At 33.3% G+C, this 19,660-nt stretch overlaps 2 protein-coding genes across 2 annotated transcripts; one reads left to right on the forward strand and one right to left on the reverse strand.

The window, feature by feature from the left end:
• Positions 1 to 5,215: 5,215 nt before the first annotated feature.
• LOC130653914 (histamine H2 receptor-like) lies at positions 5,216 to 6,879 on the reverse strand. Its single transcript, XM_057456408.1, has one exon. The coding sequence runs from the start codon at positions 6,877 to 6,879 to the stop codon at positions 5,953 to 5,955; it is 927 nt and encodes a 308-aa protein (XP_057312391.1). The 3' UTR covers positions 5,216 to 5,952.
• A 4,254-nt stretch (positions 6,880 to 11,133) lies between these two features.
• LOC130655830 (zinc metalloproteinase nas-13-like) lies at positions 11,134 to 18,918 on the forward strand. The gene is made up of 7 exons (XM_057458637.1): positions 11,134 to 11,337; positions 11,805 to 11,900; positions 14,930 to 15,047; positions 16,241 to 16,416; positions 16,997 to 17,207; positions 17,590 to 17,666; positions 18,499 to 18,918. The coding sequence occupies exons 1-7, from the start codon at positions 11,262 to 11,264 to the stop codon at positions 18,744 to 18,746; spliced, it is 1,002 nt and encodes a 333-aa protein (XP_057314620.1). The 5' UTR covers positions 11,134 to 11,261; the 3' UTR covers positions 18,747 to 18,918.
• The last annotated feature ends 742 nt before the right edge of the window (positions 18,919 to 19,660 follow it).

Below are 19,660 nucleotides of genomic sequence, written 5' to 3' on the forward strand. Positions count from 1 at the left end.
ATGGCTTTATAAGATGGGGCTGACATTTGTTGGCATCAACCATGTAGAAAATATTTTTCCCTTCAGAAATACCTCAAATAATCTGCTTTACCAACAGCAAATGTTTACTTGAAACTCTGGAGGCAAAGGCATCATACTGAGAGTCGATATAGCTAGACTGAGACAACTTGCTGAGGAAAATAAGATATCAGTCAGATGGGTGAATGGCAAGAATTGACTTGCTCATTGTATGAGAAAAACATGGAGTATCATGAAGTAAATTGTTTGATGTTCTGAACTCTTCCAGCATCTCAATGAAGATATGAATTGGATGTTCGTTGTGATACTGATTATTACTTTATGTTGAGTTTTTCAAAAACTTTTACGGTTTGAACTTAATTGGTTTGGATTGAAATTATGTTGAGTGCGGCTACCGTATTTAGAAAAGGTGGGACGTTAATATGTTGATATTATCATTTTTCTTTTAGAAATTTGTAACTGAAGAAACTGGTGAAGCTTTTAATATACAAGTTCAAGATGAAACATCCATATGGGTCTATGAACATCTACAACAGCGCCTAAAAAACATAAAACCATCAAAATTAACAACTATATTATAAAAAGGTTGTGTCACCAGTGAAAAAATTCACTTGAGCAGATGAACAATGTAAAAGATCATTAAACACTTTGCTGATATCGGTAATGAGCCGTACCCCTGTAAAAAAGAGACACTTTTATCAGGCAATTCGTTAATTTTAATCACAAAGTTGAAAAAAAAGGCAACAAACGAAGAATAAAAATCAATCACCAATAATTTTGGCGGGAATTGATTTTTGCGAGTTAGTGTTTGCTAGTGTTTTTTAATTTTGCGAAAATTAGTTCCCACAAAATTAGTAGGAAACTCGCTATTCACAAAGTTGGCGAAAAATAATTTTCGCGAAATTTAGAGTGTTGTTTTTTCCATGTTGAAAAACGAATTTGTAGTCATCATTTTATGTTTTCTACATAAAAGCCCTCAAAAATCGGTAGAAATTAAAAAAAAAATTGTTATCAAATTCTTTCTTTACGAAATTAGCAAAATTTAATTATCGTGATATATAAGGACTTTTCTAGTTTTCGTTAATATTAAATTTTGTTTTCAAAAAAATTCTCCTGAAAATTATTTCTCATGCGGTATTTACACAATAAATTTAATGGTTTGGCGTGTAACAAATGACACATAATAACATGCAATTTACGTTGTACATTGACTTAGTTAGCATATTGTTATAAGAGACTAGTTGTTGAAACCTGCAGAAGAAATGCCTCAAAAACATGTTTTAAAATTTAATGGGCTTTGTAAGGCTGAAAATGAACCCTTTTAAACAAAATAGACAGGAACAATTACGTGTTAATTGCCAATAATTTTGCCCATACATTATTTTACAACAAAGCAAGTACACTCACCGTGGTTTTAACACCCGTAACGATAAATTGAAATTAACATACAGTACAACTCCCAGATAAACAAATAGCTATATTTTATTTTATCACAAGATTATTTAAAAAATTCATTTTATGACAAAAAGCACAAAAGATTTAAAGATTTTTGTGAGGAGATACTAGTCTTACATACTAATGTGCTACTTATATGTGCCTGTGACAAAAATGTAGATGTGTTGTGTTTAATGATATGCAATAGACCGGGTACACATTTACTAAACAATTTTTTGTGTAATTTCGCAAAAAAACTGTAATGCATTTAATCCGCAGAACTAAGTGTAACTACAAAATAACGGACAGTTATGCACGTCTAAGTTATGTACGTCTGTCATATTCGAAGGGAATATATTTTTTTGCCTTAAGAAATAGCCGCAATTTGCTAAACGATTATTTTTTGTGTTCTTTTTTATGTTCCTGCAAAAACCATCATTTTTTTTAAAAAATTACGGGTAAATTAACTTTTATCCTTCCTCAGGTACATTTACTTTGTTATAAAAAGTTTATTAATACCCGTCCCGCCTCTCATGTAAAAACAGCCGGTTAGAATTTCTGTAAGTGAATTTGATTTTTGTTGTCTGTTTTTTTTCACGCTTTTTCTGACATTAGCATTTATAATAAAAAAAAAATAATTTGATAACATACTCAATTTGATAGTTATTTAGCGATTTTTATCTCATAACCATTTATAGATTACTTTTTCAATAGATTTAGATTTTGTCTAAAAAAAAAATAAGAGCAGCTTCAGGTTCAAATAATTATTTTTAAAATTAAGAACTATCTAAGTTATATAAAATGTGATCAATCCAGGTTGTGAATTCTTTGTTTTTGGTTGTGGCCGTTTTTTCTCTTATCTACAATAACTGCGAAAAAATATTTTACGGTTGTACATAAACACAATTATAGATCTCCAATAAAAAAAACACTCGTTTCTTTTATGTAAGTACAAAAAAAGGACATTCTAAAAGTGAGAACAGTATGAAACTAAACTTGTGACCTTACAAGATCAGAACAAATAAGGCTGGTAAAGGCTTGACAAATAAGGTCACGTTTTACCAAAAACAAAATAACAATTGAGACGATAAAAAATAAAATTGTTGTCAATACAAGTACCATCTATTCATTTCCAGACCGTCTTGAAAGGAACGCTTTATTTTTCTAGCATTTTAGAAAAGCATTCAGAATTATTTCATAGATCCGTTATTCAGGAATTCATTTTGTGTTGTTTTATTTTCTGAACTGCAGTGTCTTTTAGTGACTTTTTTTCACAGAACTTGCAAGTTGAAATGTTTCCTCTTTGTTCTGGTTCGTATTTTGCGCGCTTGTGTGGACGGTCGGCTGCGATTTACACGCAACAGGCTCGCTTGCTCTTAAAATACTGCACGTTTTCTAAAATCTTATAATCTGTCTACTACCTTGTATCTTGTAAGAAAGGAGAGCCTTTCTCTAAAAAGATTAACCGATGCTTGAAACGAGAAATTTTTTAAAATACTACGTTGTTATCTAAAAACTTTATTGCTTCACTAAAACCTCCCTAAAAAGTCTTTTACATGCAATTGTCGGTCAATTATTTGAATGTTTCCTAAAGTTCTGATCTTTTTTTGTCGATTGTGATGTTTCTTTTGGGTTCTACAAAAACACAAACTGATTGATGAAACTGAAATATCTTAGGTGACTAGATCATTGGGTAACAAAAATGATAAAAACGATATCTTTTTTTACCTCAGGAAATTTTGAAGATCTTTCGCATTATCGCCTCTACTTTTTGCAGTCTCCATCAAGTGCTCAGAATGAATTTGTTAGTCATTTCGCAACTCTTCTAAGATTCAAAATTAAATTGAACAATTAATGAGTTAACCCATTTATTAATATTTATTGTGGCATAAAACGTCATGCTGGTCCAGACTCAAAAATATGCGTTCGTTTAAAATCTATGATTCAAAAACTGACCAAGAACAAAAATTGGCAAGTTTTTATACATAAAAAAATACTTTTATTATTTGTCAACAAGGGCAAGAAAGAGGAAGACTGTGCAGATTTCAACTTGCTTAGACGTTTTTCTAACACACAACTTTTTGATGCCTGTAGTAAAGATAGATTAAGCAACCTTGTTAATAGCTTTCGATATGGATATGATATGATAAGCTATCCGAAAAAAAAATGCGTAGATTATTTGCTTGTGAAATTCAAAAGAAATTTTAAATAAAACGACAAATTTCTTTACAGAAAAACTTATTTTGACCACATATTTACCGACGTGTTTCTTTGAATCAATGAAATCATAAAAAGCATACGCACCGGTCAATAGCTTAACACAGCGCAATGAATGCTCAATCTGTTTAGTTACTTTCAAGTAGATGCTCTACAAATTCACGATGTCGCAAGCTAGCCTTATTGTTTCAGCAAAAATATTTAGAAGAATCAGATTAAAATGAATCATCTTACTGTTTCTTAAACTTGGCATGAGTTGAGATGCTTGCAAAGCACTTCCCGAAATGTGTAAAACCTTTTCAAATGTCCCGATAAGATGGTAACCTGTGTCTTTCTAAACCGTAATCTCTCAATTTAAAAAAAAATATTTAAATTTTCAAAAAGTGAAAACCTGCATGCATTAATGAAATATTATTTTTCAAATATTATTTATGGCCTTGTTTTTATCCTTTCAATCAAAGGCTAGCTTGCCATTAAGATGTTTAGTCGACAATTAGTCTTCTTTAATTCTAATTATACTCAAACCTCTTTTTAAAAATTTACATACCTTTAAACTCTCTTCGGCTGGCTTGCATTATTTCTCCATCTTTTCGGTAGTGTAATTGGATATTTTTTCACTAACTTTCGTGTTACATTTAAACGCATTCAGCTTCTTTTCTGGTTTAAATTTCCTTTCTTTATCTACTATTATTGTTCGGTTGTCTTCAAGTACTTTTAATTTCTTGATTTTAATTCTTTTGAAGATCAGTTAGTTCTTTGGATATTTTGAAATGGAGGTTTCCATTAATGATCTATATCTTTACGTATTTCTATCTAGCAATAATTTCCCTTCTTTATCCACCAACGCAAGCTTTATTTTTACCTCTTGACACTTCATAACTAACTTTAATCGTTGTAAAAACCTTTTAATTTCATCATTTGAAACAGTTCCCTTTATGACAGTTCTTTCTACGTTGAAAAAGGTATTTTTCTTGTTTCCCTAAGGGCGTCCGTAAACTTCACATACCTTTAATCTTCGTTGTGTAAAAATCTGTAACCAACATAATTCTTCTGTCATTTGTTTCAGTCGTATTTTTTTCTTTTAATATCTTTCGTACCAGTGGTTCATACTTCTTGTATTCATCCAAGGATAACTTCAAAGCTACCATTGCTCTGCAAGGCTTAGCGGCATATAGTTCGTGTATCGCAAACACAACGATTTGTTAGACCCGTACGCTTTCGTTGTTTAGTTCCTCAATTTACGACAAAAAACACGAAAAGTATCTGGCATTGGCGAAAAGTGTTTTAAAACAAGAAGTACAGTCGATTTCAAAAAGCGCACAGTGTTTTTTAAATTACGCCTGGCGGGATATAGTATATAAAAACTTAAGTTCAATATCATTTTTCCCCCAGGGATCCTTCTAAAAGCTACAAACAGATTGACTTGGTACAAATCTGTACAACAGTCATCTCCAGCCAGCGACCATTCACAAGTGGTAATAATGAACTGAACATAATAGTTTTATTGCGACTAAGGACCCTACAGATTATAACACTGAAACTCAGTTCCATATAAAAGTATTCCTTATAATTAAACGTGTACGTTATCTACATCCAATAGTTAAGCAAAAGTATCTGTTTATTAAAATCATATCGCATTAAAATCCTCTGCACCCGGACCAAATGGTGTATTCTGAACTCGGTTTAAATATAATTTTTGGAATGGGTTTGGTTATAAAAAATTCGAAAAATACCATCAAATTTAAAATATGTCCAGACGGTATACATAAGCTAAACAGCTGAACTTTCCTCTATTTTTATATTCAGGATTCGCCCGAATAGGAAATTACATGTATCGAAAATTCCATTGCAAAAAGGGTCGTAGAGCTACATATTCCTTGGTTTAAAAACGGTAAAGTATCTAGCAAAAGGAAGTTATTTCCAAACTATGGAGGGCAATGTTTCGCTTGTGAATGGCTGTTACCATACGTAAGCAAGCATCAACGCATTGGCTATTACCATACGTAAGCAATACAGCAACAAATCAAATTGTTTTTTTCCAAAGTTATCGACAAATTAATCAATAAAACGAATGGAGAGGTTTCCTTTCAGTGCAGAGGAAATGTAATAATAAAATGTTCTTACGCATTTCCTAGTGTAGTTAATTAATAAATTGTAATGAAAAAACCAAAAAAACACCATCTGCACCGCACGACTTTTAGCATCCATTCAATCGTTAAATAAAACCGTCGGGAATGTGCATTGTCGGATGTTATCTGTAACTTCATGTTTTCGTCAACGCTTTCATATTGAACTTCCTGTATTTCTTCCAGAAAACATTTTAAGCACATCCTTTCTTATTCGTTTTAAGCGGAAATAATATACAAATGGATCTAACAAGGGATTCAGAAAAAACCAAACTTCAGAGGCTTGAAAGAGATAGCTGGATGTAAAAACTGTATTCCCTTTAATAGCTGTAAGTAGGAAATAGACCAAACTTGGTGCACAACAAATCAACAGGGTGACTAAAATTGAAGTGGCCAGCTTTGATGCCTTTTTTTTTGCTCTGAGATTCTCTTTTTGATCGTTATTGACATGCGTGATTTGACATTGCAGATTATTCAGCACACGATGCAATTTTAAATGCATGACAAGGAGAGCCAGGAACACAGTAATGATTATTCCACCTGATATGTTTTGATAAACGTACCAATCTTTAGCTGAAATAATGACAAAAGCAACTGGACATATGATAGCCAGCGTCCAAATAAATCCAAACATCATGTAGAAAAACTTCTTTGTGAAGTACAAAATGTGCAAGAATGGATACACAATGGCAACGAAAATGTCTAACGTGATCAAAGCAATCATTGAAACAGATGCTATTCCCAGAATTTGTACCATTACATTCATGAAATTTACCAGCATACAGTCGCTATGGGAAAGTAGAGCGTGAATCCAAAAAGCTGAAAAGGATGGCATTACAATAACTCCAGTGAGAATATCACTTACTGCTAACATAGCGTATAACGTATCTGGTATGGATAGGTCATTTATGAACCTGAAGATAACCAATAAAAATATTGCATTGAAGGTTATTGTTAAGATAGCCAGTACAATTCCAAGTACAGCCAATGTTGTGTGAAAGTAAATATTCTTTTCCAGCTCCACACCAAATAATAAGCAAATTATTAGAGAAGTGGCGTTCTGATAGGTGGTGCTATTACTCATGTTGCCCTTTTTAATTTTCAAGCTCCTTCTTGTCCTCTATTTTAGATTGAATAACTTACTTCTTAAAATTAATTTTTAGTGTTTTGCAATGCTAAGTGGTCTTTTCCTTACAATTTTTACAGTTTTGTCGTTCGAAGTTAAGGAAAAATATTTCAATCAGCTTTTTAGGAACTATTCTTTTGGATTTTTTTGTTGGTTCTTACTGTGTTATTAAATTACAAAACTTGTTCTCTTCTATTATTTTGACTTGTTTTTATTCTGCGGACTGCCTCTAAAAATATCTACGGATTTTGGTAACATAATAACGTATTACTTTTTAAATCCTCATTTAATACAAAAAAAAAATTTTTGTCACGTGAATTTAACACGAATATTAATAACAAATAATATCCTCTGCCTGTGGGCAAAGCCAAAGTTGTGCAAAATATTTGTATTTTTAGTATCTGAATTTTTTAGTTTCTACACGTCAAGATGTATATTTTATTGTATTTTTAACCATATAAAAAAATTAAAAAATATGTGAAGATTTTTCCACATGATAATTAATTTTTTTCAGTACAGTTTATATTAACCTTGGTATGCATTTTCACCCGTAAACGTTTTTGTCTGTGTTATCCTTACTTCAGGTTAAATGATTTCTATGGCTACATAATTAGAAGGTGAAAGATATAGATTTTTGTTTTTAGCTAATTATGAACAAGCTGAAACAAAATTTACTGCTAATGTTGTATTTTAATACTTAGCCAAGCAGCTGTTTCTTTGAGTGTCAATGCAATCTCGATAAAAGTTGTGTTTAATATTTTTATGGATGCGGCTACCCTTTTTGTGGTCACCATTCATTTTGGAAGTCATTTTGTGAGATGAAAAAATAGTTATGGACCGTTTGAGCTCTGAGGAATCGCCTATCTTACAGGAGTTATCTTACAGTGACAATTGTTGGGAACTCACTATTCGCAAATTCGCGAAATTTTACTTCCGCACAGCTTGGATTAATTTTTTCACACTAAACTATTTTTTTTACACTACATTATTTTTCTTCTGATTCTATAACTGCATATAATTCAAATTTCGAATTCAGCAGTCTTTATTTTATGCTCCTACCTTGAATCCCACAAAATAGACCTTAAAACGATATAAATGGAAAAGTGAAATTTAATTTTCCCGTAATATCAGAACTTTACAACTTCGATATGGGATTACAAAATGTTCTCTACGAAAAGTTGTCAAACAAGAAAATCGAAAAATTCATGAAGTTTGGATCTCCTGTAGCAGTGGTGGATGGTGAATAGGAAGACACGAGTAATTAAAATTTTTGTACGGAATAAAAAACAATAATAAAAAAAAGAAAAAATGATGACCACGAGCTTTTCCGTGTACTATTTACAACAACGTAAATTGCATTTACTGTTTTTACCTCGTTAAAACAACGGACGTGCCATCCACAACCTCGAAATGGTTCTTTACAGAGTGGGTGTACAATAAACACAAACCGCTCATTTCCAAAAATGTAAACAAAAGTTGTATAAAGCACAGAAAAGTTTTATAAGGGATCTTCATAATATGTTGTTGCAGAAAATTAAAATTTCCTTTACCTTTCGCTAACAAGCGCTATGCAAATCATGATAAACGGGACAGCAAAAATTAGTTAGACTTCATACAGATTCACATTTTTTTAATTACTTTAAGAAATAATTTTGTTTTACCTTTCAAACATTTTCAGATTTATAGTACCTTTATTTTAGCTTATTTATTTTTTTATTTATTTATCCAATATTTATACAGGATTATAATTTCAGATTATATACAAGTGTATACATATACAATTCTGTTGTCAATATGGGTCTTGTGAAAAATAAAATTGTCAAAAATTGAAAAAAGTGTTGTTTGAGAAGAAAAGAGACTTTAAAACTAAAATAGAAGTGTTAAAAGAGGGGGAAAACATGAAGGTAGGATAGAAACTACCACAAAGAGATGTAAGCTAAAACATTTCTAAAGTTGATACGGCACAGACGCACAAAGAATAAATATTAGCACAAAGAGTAAATTGAAGAACAAAAGTATATGTATGAAGTTAGATAAACAACAACAAAAAACCAGGAACAATTGAAATGACTCCTAGTAAAGATTTTATACATATTAAAATTTGTTTGATTTTGGATATTTAGGGAAAGTTTGTTATAAATTAAAGAACCAGTGTAATAGAATGACGCTCTTCCGTATTTGAGACGTACTTTCGGCAGTTTCAACGAGATTCTGTTGTTTCTTGTTTGCTTGGTATGATTTATTAAATTGAAATAGCTCACGTAGTTCTCACGTACGTCTCCGTTGATCGATTTTCGTACAAACATACAGACTCTAGTAAGAATTAACGCAAGACAGTATTTTGTCGTGTAGGTTTCCACCATAGTCAATAATTCTACAAACTCTAAGGTGAAGTTGTGACAGCTTTAGGCGTTTAGTTTCACAGACGGGTAGTTTTACAAAACCACAGTATGTAACCATAGGCTGTATCATACTTCTGTAGATAGCTGTAGCTGAGATTTTGTTATTATTGGTCGAATTTTTCGGAAGAGGCGTACTTTATTTGTGTTAATTTATGTTAAATTGGCAAGTTACAATAACAAATGCTTCATCTTTATTCCTACGTTTTAACTGTTTCATGTTCCCCTTCATTCCTGATTAACATCCAAGGAATGAGGCGCGGAAGCAACTAAAGCCTGGGTCACATCTAAGAAAAAACACAGCAAGTAAAATAAGGATGTTCAAGTTTGCAGTAGAGGTAAATTAGAATAAGGAGGCAGCTGTTCACACTTGCGCAAACAAGCCATATTTTGAGGAAAGAATTAGTGATAAACGAAGAATGAAGTATGCTAACTTTTAGTTTTATCCTGTCAAAAGGCAGAGTGCCTGGAGAAAAAGAAAAGAATAACATGAGTATTAAAAAAAGCGTAAGAATAACGAAAAATTAAGGCATTTGTTTGTTCCAGTGTCTGCTGGCTTTAGTTTATCTGGTAACTAACACTTTGCATTATCTAACCTATGTGGGTAGAAAACAGTCATAAATTTATGTCTGTGAAGTAAAAAATGTTTTTTCGCCTGCCGGTTTAATGAAAAGATCCAAAATGGCGATTCTAAGCGATAGCTATGAAATTTTAAAAATGACGCCCGCGGAAGCTTAGCTAGCTTAACCCCATTCAGCAAAATTGTATTGCTGCCATTTTGTTCCTTTTGTGACGTCCTATAAGTGTGCCAAGTTTGATTCAATTTGAACAAGATAAAAAAGTTATTGAGGGGGTTCGGAACCTGATCATCAAACTAAAGAGACGATCGGGTATAACTATCATGCGGAGGACTTTTCGTTTTGTAAAATATGAGTCTAAGCACACTTCTTGTGGCCAAGGACAAGCTACAAAACAAGGAAGTCAAATTTCACGAACATAAACTTTCGCGAATCGACGCTTTTGGAAATTTTGAGAGTTGCTTTTAACGTATGTGTACCACCAAATGTTAGCAACAATTTCAAAGATCTCGAAAGTTGAATGAAATCATCCTTTTTATTGAACAATTAAAGGTAAGCGTTATTTATGCGCTCATAAAATTTTGTGAATTTGGCCAAAATTTGCTAAATTCGCAAGACTTTCTGCATTTAAAGTTATGTTAATTATAATAGATACGTTCTTGGTTTTGTTCTTACCTCGATCCCAGGAAACAGAAAGTCTGTGAACAAGACTATTATCTCTCATAAACGCCTCCATTTGTTGAATAAATACACCCGAACGTTTATTTAAGCAAACAAGGCGCTAATATAATTAAATAATATAAAAAATACAATCCTGCATTGTTTCGTTTAGTACTCTCGTTAACAATGTTTATTATAATGTTGTTTCAACGTATAGATCTAACAACAAACCCTTATTTTGTAGGTTGTGGTCTCTAAATGTTCTATTTTCATTTCTGCTTTGAGATGAGTGCACTCACTAAAAATTATTCGATACGTAACAAAGTAGACATATCTTTTCACACAGCCATAATTAGAACTAAACAATATGTGACGTCATTCTCTTATAGATCGACATATAAAGTCAATTTCATGCTGTTAGAAAAACATACATAGATTGTGTAGTCGACACACAGCCCGTTATCATCAATCGGTTTTTAGTTTTTCATTTGTTTTAGTAAGTTAAACCACGCTTTTTTGATTTGTTTTGTTTTGGATCAAGCCTTGTAAAAGTACTTTAAAAAAATTCAGATATTTAATTTAAGTAGAGTTGTCAAGCATTGTCCTTTGTTAAGGCGTTCTTACTTTATAAGATACAGTTCCAAGATCATATTACAAAACTGTCTTCGAATGAAAAACATCGATTATTTGAGTGAAGGCGAAAATGAATATCTTAAGGAACGTATTTTTGTTGGTTGTTTTCGTGTGCGTGTTACATGAAGTGGTCACTTTAGATCAAAGTAAGTGTTTTTAAGTAAATTCAATTGTGGTGTTAGAGATTGTGCTCTTAAATATCAAAACTGCAGTAGGAATTTTAAATTTATATTACAAAAGTGTCGCAGCTCAGTTTTTTGTCTTTTTAACAATACATATACACAAAACCACAACATTTAAATTAAACATTTTTCACTTTTTTGTGTAAAATAAGTTACAAATTATAAAATTCTTCCTGTGTAAACTAAAAGTTTACGTCATTATCTTGTGGCTACTGAGCCGTTATTACGGAGTAACTTCATCAACAAGGCAAATGCCCTGGGGACGGTCAGACTATTACAGGATCTTTTACACAACATCAGGTTTTATTATTTTTAATTCACATGCTCAAAACATCACTTAGTAACGAATTAACCTCGTTAGAAACAGAGGGAAGGGTAGCGTCATTAAAACTTATGAAATATTTACTTGCAAGTTTTTATTAAATTTATAGAAACAGGAAAGAAACGGCTTCGAAGAGACACAGTAAGAAATCCACTTCGCAGATGGCCAAACGGAGTTGTTCCTTATACATTCGCATTATCTGCAGGTAAGCGAAGATGTTTTTTGCAACAGCAGCACCACGGAATTTCTGAATTCTTTTGGAAAGTTGAGACTAACAGAAAGTGAACTTAGCTAAAACGTGAGAATTGGTTATTTTAAGGAAATTGCGATTCACTGACATTAAAAGTAGTTTAGATATACAGTGGAATCCCTCTAAAGCGGACACCATTGGTGCAAAAAAAAGTGTCCGCTTTAGAGGGATGTCCGCTTTATAGGAAGTTGACCAAAAAATTAGTTTTAGACCTAATTTTGACCAAAAAAGCTTTTTTTGTAGTACTGGCGGGTATCATGGGGTGACTTGCAACACTAGGGTAGACGGCAACATCAATAGATTTAGCTTATCGAGCAAAGAACCCAAGTTGGCTGTGTAAAGTAAGTTTAGCAGCTCAAATTTGTCGGTGTTGCAACCAACCTTTAAGTGTTGCTAAGGTTATAAACTAAGAAACCAAGTTATATTACGAAGATATATTTCATTTATCTTATAGGTCTTTCAATACACGTTTTTCTCCCTATTTGAAATAATCTTTGATTGAGGATTGTTTTCTATTTTGAAGCTGAAGTTCCTCAATCTTTTTCGTAATGGTTGACAACATTTCTTGGCATGTATCATCAAAAATAGTAGATCGCTTAATTTTATCAAGCATAGTGATTAGCTCGGTGAAACCAAGCATTTCTTCTTCAACCACGTCTTCACTCTCATCATCATCCTCGGAAATCTCTTCGACCTGACATGCCATCTCTGGATTTTCAATTGCGTTAATGCTAGCTTCTCGGATTTGATGTCGCCAATTTATTTCTAATTCGTTAATTCTTGGCTCCGAAGCTGGAACATCGGCGTCAAAATCGATGTATTCTGCAGCAGACATATCTTCAGTTAATTCCTTCACCAGAGCTTCAAATTCCAAGTCATCTTCTTGATCTTCCATCAATTCACTTTCTCCTTGAACTACGCCACATTTCTCGAAACAATTTTTGATGGTCAAGTTGGTTACTTCTTTCCACGCATCTTGAACCCATTGAATAGCCATAAGTATGTCTACGCTCTTGATAATTTCAGTTGCAGATTTATTCTCCTGGATCCTTGCAAGCACGTATTTGACCAGTCTTTTTCTGTACTTCACCTTGAAGTTTTGGATGATCCCCGCATCGAGTGGTTGAAGCCTTGAAGTTGTGTTCTTCGGTAAGAAAATGATTTTGATTTGTGAAAACTGGCCAATCATTGACTCCGGATGACAGGTGGCGTTGTCCAGAAAAAGAATAACTTTTCTGTCCTCAAATAAAAGTTTTCTGTTAAAACGTGCCAGTACAGTTTCCATTACTTGAGATGTCATCCAAGATTTAGGATTTGAAAAGTAGTGAACGTTAGCTGGACGCGATGGATCTTTCAATTTTTTAAAACAACGCGGGACTTTACTCTTCCAGATAACAACAGGCTGGTCGATCTTTTCCCCAGCTGCATTTACAAAAAAAGCTACAGTTAATCTAAGCTTTGACTTTTTCCCACCTTTTGCTTGTTTTCCTTTTTCCACTAACCCTTTGGCCGGTAGAGCTTTAAAAAAACAGCCAGACTCGTCCATGTTCCAAATATTTTCTAGTGAATAACCTTCAACCAATTCTTTGATCCTCTCCATCCAGGAAGTAACCGTTTCTGTAGAAACGTCACCAGCTTCACCAACAATACGACGTTCTTTGACGGAATATGTTGTTTTCCAACGATCCAACCAACCGTCAGAGGCGGAGAAATTATCAAAATCGCTGTTCTGAAGTTTTTCCTTAATTTCCAACGCCTCCTCTTTAAGCATTACACCATTAGGGTAGATGTTAGAAGCGCAACATCTTTTTTTACCATTCGAATAAGATCTCATTTATCTTGTGATACTTGCCATGGCGGTTACGTTTTTTTGTTTTCTCACGAAAAATTTCATGTTGTTCACGAATTTTCTTTTCGTCTCTTAAAATATTTGCTGCGGCTGTCTTTCCAATCTTGTAAATGTCTGCTAGTTTTCTACATCCAAGTTCTGGATTTTTTTTGGCGAAATCCAAAAACTTGATCTTATCATCTAATGATAAAGTTTTCTTCGCTAGTTTACCAGCAAGCTGCTGCTTCGACATTGCCATGTTGAATGTGCATTAGAAATTCAAAATTCGAAATTCTTTCCAGTTTAAAATTTTACGCTGCAATGTCTTCACGATTCGAATGCTATTTTAAAGTTAAAGAAGCTGAAGAGAACACAGATATGTCGAACGTTCAACTAAATGAGATGCTTCTCAAAAACATTGACCAACAGATTGAGATTATCCTTATAAAACAGAAAGAATATCGCTTCGACTCGTTTATCCGTGGATACCATGCTTACATGGACATATGGAGCCCAAAAGTCAGAGAAGAGAATTTTTGTTTAAAAGCGGAAGAAGATAACGAACATGACAAGTTTGCTGTAGCTGTTACAGATGACGATAAAGTAGTTGGGCACGTCCCTAAAAACCTTAGCAAACTATTCAACAAATTCATGTCGCTTCCTAACTGTACCATCGGATGTAAAGTGACTGGGAAGCGAGTGAACCGTGGTGCTGGCTACGGACTAGAAATTCCTGCCCAGTACCAATTAATTGGTGTTGAAAAGGCAGTTGAGTGGGCCGAGAAAAATATAAGGAAAGTGTTGGACTCATTAAATAACAAAACTCAAAGATGTACTAAGTAAAATGGTTTAAATTTTAAGAAAAAGTGACATTTCATCTCGTTATTTTTCCATTGTCCGCTTTATAGGGAGTGTTTATAAGGGAAACTGTCATTTGGTGCAAAGATTTTTGTCCGCTTTATAGAGTGTCCGCTTTATAATCGTCCGCTTTATAGAGATTTTTTTATGAGAGTTTGACCTAAATTCTGCCGGTGCAAAAATTTTTGTCCGCTTTAGAGGGATGTCCGCTTTATAGGGTGTCCGCTTTAGGGGGATTCCACTGTAGTAATGTAGTGTTTTTGTGAAGATTTCTTTTCAAATCATTTTATATGTATAGGACTCCAAACAAGATCAGCATTTAGGGCAGCCATTTATGAAATTCAAAAGATTTCTTGTGTTCGATTTGTACAAAGAACTACAGAAGTAGATTATGTTCGAATAATCACAGGTGTAGGGTATGTATTGAAATAAGAGAAGTATTTTTGTCCTCTGACTTGAGCTTGGATAAATAGACGCATCCTTGTGATATAAATGTCATACGATCGCGTTTTGTAATTTTTCGATAACCTCGCTGGTAACAAGGAATTTAAAAAGCGTTAGTGGCCTTACCCGTCAATATTTAAGTTTTTATGCAAAGTCTGTTAGATAATTCGTACCAATACGTGGTGTAGAGAGGTTGTTAAATGAAAATAGATTGGCTGTTCAAGTTAATCGCAACTTGAGCAATTATTGATTTTCCTTTTTCGAGCAAATTCAGTAAACATTCTTATATTTAAAAAACACGTGCTACCTTATCCGTCTAAGGTATGCTGCTGAGATATATTTCCGACAACTTCGATCCCACGGCATGTATAAAACACGCGTCCGACACCTACACTAAAAATTTGTCACTAATCTTGACAAAAAACTAAGCCCATTTGTTATTATTGAAATTGTCTAAAAACCTTATGTTCAATGACATCTAAAAAAGGAAGTTAGGACAAAGTTGTGAACATTTCTCGCGAACGTTTTCTCCACAAATATTTGTTCCTTGGGAGTGTTTCTGACATATCATGCAGCCTAGAAATTTTGTCACTTATGTGACAAAAAGTTTGGACCGATAAGTTATTATTTTACAAATTTACGAAAAATATCTTAATGGAGAGTTCCTTCAGCAATTTCTCCCAGAATGTCTTATTATACATGGTAGTATACAATAAGAAAGTTAGCTGATGCGGAAACAGCATTAATAGTTGGGATGCCCAAGAAGCTTGGAATACCGTAAATACTCGATTAATAACCTCAGGCCAAAGTTTGTCAGAAATGATTAAAAAGATGGAAGGCTTAAGAAGATATTTATTTAGAAGAGGAGGGGATAACAACTTGATCATTTGTAACATTATTCCAAAATATTTTTAATATCTCTAAAATATTGCAAAGCTTTATATTATTGGATGAAATATTTAATTTACCGAAACTTCTATTTAAAACATTTAAACTTTTATCCGAAACAAACATTGTAAGAAGGGTTAAGTCGCAAGTTGGGATTATCGGCTAAAATAATTCCAACTCGCGACTTAATAAATGCGAAATTGCGAAATAATAATTATATTTGGCATATGAAAAGTGGGATTTTTTATTTCATTCATAGCATATTTAATTCATTTAGATGTTACTCGATTATTGGAAGGGATGGAGGAAGGCAAGATCTTTCTCTAGGAGATGGCTGCTACCGAAAAGGAATAGCCGTCCACGAAACATTGCATTTGTTGGGATTCTTTCATGAGCAATCCAGACTTGACCGTGATGAACATGTTACAGTGCATTATTACAACACCATGGAAAGTAGGGTCATCAGTTTCTTAGTATCTTACTTATACCTTGACTTTTCAACAGCACCTCTATTTTGCATACTATGACGACTTAGTTCAGCACTTGGGAAAACATATCTTTGAATCCGAAAACACAAAACTCATTATTATTTTTGTGATTTTTTTCGATCCATAAAATACTTGACAAATTTATGGTGCTGAATAAGAAGAAAAAGGCCCAAGTCAACATCATCTGTCACCATTTTGAAAAGTTACACAACAAAAAATTAAAGGCTTTGGAATTTACGTCGACGAATTTCGATATTAAATTTAATAATTTTTTGTCGATAAAATGACGACACCTTAAAACTAGTTATTCGTTCTTTCCAATTTTGCGCAATCTGATTATCACACAACTTCTAAAAATAAATAAAATACTCGGGCAGAAAATGTTGGTTCTGCGCGCAAATTAGATATGCGAGTAGACTTTATGAAATAAATTATCGACAGGAGGTTAAGGTGTCGTATATTTGACGTTTTCGTTCCGACGAACCTTCGGCTGACAATGTTGCAACTACTGTCTATAAAAAAAACGTTCACTTCATGATTTATAGATTCGAAAAGACAGTTCAAAAAATACAAACCACAAGATGGCGACACACTTGGGGAAGAGTATGACCCTGACTCTATCATGCATTACTCAAATTCAGCTTTCAGTAAAAACGGTCGCGCTACAATCACCTACGTAAAGGATCCGAGAAAGAGATTGGGACAGCGAGACCAATTAAGCAAAATTGATATTCGCCAATTAAACAAGCTATACAAGTATGCCAATATTCCTATCATTATTTTGAAATTTTGAAATTATTAATGTAACGTAAATACAATAACTGCATCTCAAAGTAAGGCCATCCCATCCAAGAACGTGTTATACGCACTCTCATAAAAAAAGACCTCCCTTTCGCACAGATAATTATTTTAACGTCTATTTGATAACCTGGTAGAGATAAAAAGAGCACGGAAAGTATTTTTTACGTTTCTGTTCACAAATTGTGCTGATTGAAAAATAGTGCATATTTTGTAGTCGATATATACTGCCATAGGATTAGTCTGTTTTTTAAAAGCGCACATAATTCAAAACAACAGGATGTTGTCATTTTTTTCTTAATGTACGATGAGATTGCGATGACGGTGTGCTTGTATTTAGGTGCGCAAAAACGCTGAAAAATAACAATACTTTACGTCAAAAAACTGGGAACAAGACTGTTCACATTGTTGTAGTGGGTAAGTTGTATAATGATTCCAACATTGCATCCATTGCTCTCCACCTGAGAAATTATCTTTATTCTTGAGAACTTTGTTCTCTTTCCACAATATGTCGAAAACACGACACGAGACAACATGGGTCCGCCCAGTCTCCTAGATTTGCAAGGCGCACGCGTGACTTTCAGACTACCCCGTAATCGCGCATCCGACACAAGATTTTGTAAACAAACAGTGAAATAATTAAAAGAGGAATTTAACAGCTCTTACTTTAAGTCAGGGGGTAGTAATAACATTAAAACAAGGTCAATGACTGGTAAATTTCAACGTGTGAAGCTGAGACACAATAATTTTGTAATAAAAATTTAAATAAAATTTCATGATTTTGTATCATATACTCTATTTGTATATACTAAAGTTCGCGTTTGTTTTTTTCGTGAAAAAAAAGTAATAAATAAAAAGTATTTTTAGGAATATTTAAATAAAAAACGTTTGACGCACTTTTTTTTTAAAAAAATGTGACAAGCATTGTTGCTATCTAGTGATGTTAAACTTATTTTAAAACTTACGCAATAAAAATAAAACGGGGGAGAGTTATGGACGTTTTAGTGAAAAACAAAAGTGTCGACTTATGCCTACCTAGAAAAAAATTAAATTTCATATTTATATTATTTTAGACAAATTAACTTGCTTCATAAATTTTGGGAAATAATGAATACATTGAATATGTGTCTAAACCATTACAGTATCCTTGCAGTCACTACAACCAACAACAACAGTTAAAATTGTTAAAGTTCTGTTTCCTCATCTTCGTCTGAGTTTCTCATTTTACGCGTTATTTCTTTTTCTTTAGATAAATGTCGGGACGACCCATGGTCTTCATTTAGTGGGCAATGTACGTTCTATTCTTTTATGGGCCACTGTTACCACTCACCACAACGAATGTCGTATCTCTGTCCAAAGACTTGCGGGTATTGTCGACCAACTTGCATTGATACCTCTGATTATTGCACTTTTTTTTCGTTTTACGGATACTGTCTAAATAACAGTGTCGTGCGACAACGCTGTCGGAAAACTTGCGGTATTTGTAGACGGGGTTAAATAAAAATTTCAGGCGTCTATTCAAAACACAAAACATGCAGTAGTGAGAGAATGACACATCTGATGCGTCAAACATAACACTTTACATATTCACACTTTCAAATTACTTCCGTATATTGTAGTTAGAAAAATTTATATTTTTAAAAACAAAATTCATGTACCGCACGAGTAATCTCTCTTGTTTTTTTCTCTACCTGAACATGACGTTGTTATTAAAAGGAAGCTTTATTTTTTCAACCACGATTGTACTGAGACTGAACGTCAAACAATTGAAGTACAGCCATCTAGCTGACTAACATAATCTTGTTTTTAGAGGTTTTTGCCTTTTTGACTGATTTACCTTTTGCCTTTTTGACTGATTTTTGAGTCTGATTTACGCGATAGTGGTTTTGACATCAGGCAATAAACCCAGGGGTCCAGTGTACTGGAATTGGAATAGTTGTTTCGGTACTTACAGCTTTGAATTATTTGTCGAATTCTTTTTCTAACGTCCAATTTGCTAGCCTGTTTGCAATGATCTACATTATTATATTTACAGAAGGACGCTGGTCATCATGTCGTTAGCAGACCTTTTTTTTGACGAATATGGTAGTCTGAGTTTTTCGCTGATCTAAAAAATTACATTTCGCGTGTTTTGATTATTGTGAATGTCTGTTTGCGAAACGTTGCGCTAGGTGATGACTTGAATTTATGTTACCCCGATATATCATTTAAAGCTTACCTCCCGCGAAAAAAAAAACAAGTTGGTGTCATATAAAAGAGCTTGAAAAGTTGTCTACGAATCTTTTTATTTTTTTGAAAAATCTTAATCGGTCCTCAAGATTTTTGATTTTAAAGTTTTGATGTCCATACTAACATGAATTAGGGTGAAGTATGTTTTAACTATCCAGTTTGATATTTTAAACATATTTACG

This window comes from Hydractinia symbiolongicarpus, chromosome 8, assembly GCF_029227915.1.
Source record: "Hydractinia symbiolongicarpus strain clone_291-10 chromosome 8, HSymV2.1, whole genome shotgun sequence".
Taxonomy (NCBI): domain Eukaryota; kingdom Metazoa; phylum Cnidaria; class Hydrozoa; order Anthoathecata; family Hydractiniidae; genus Hydractinia; species Hydractinia symbiolongicarpus.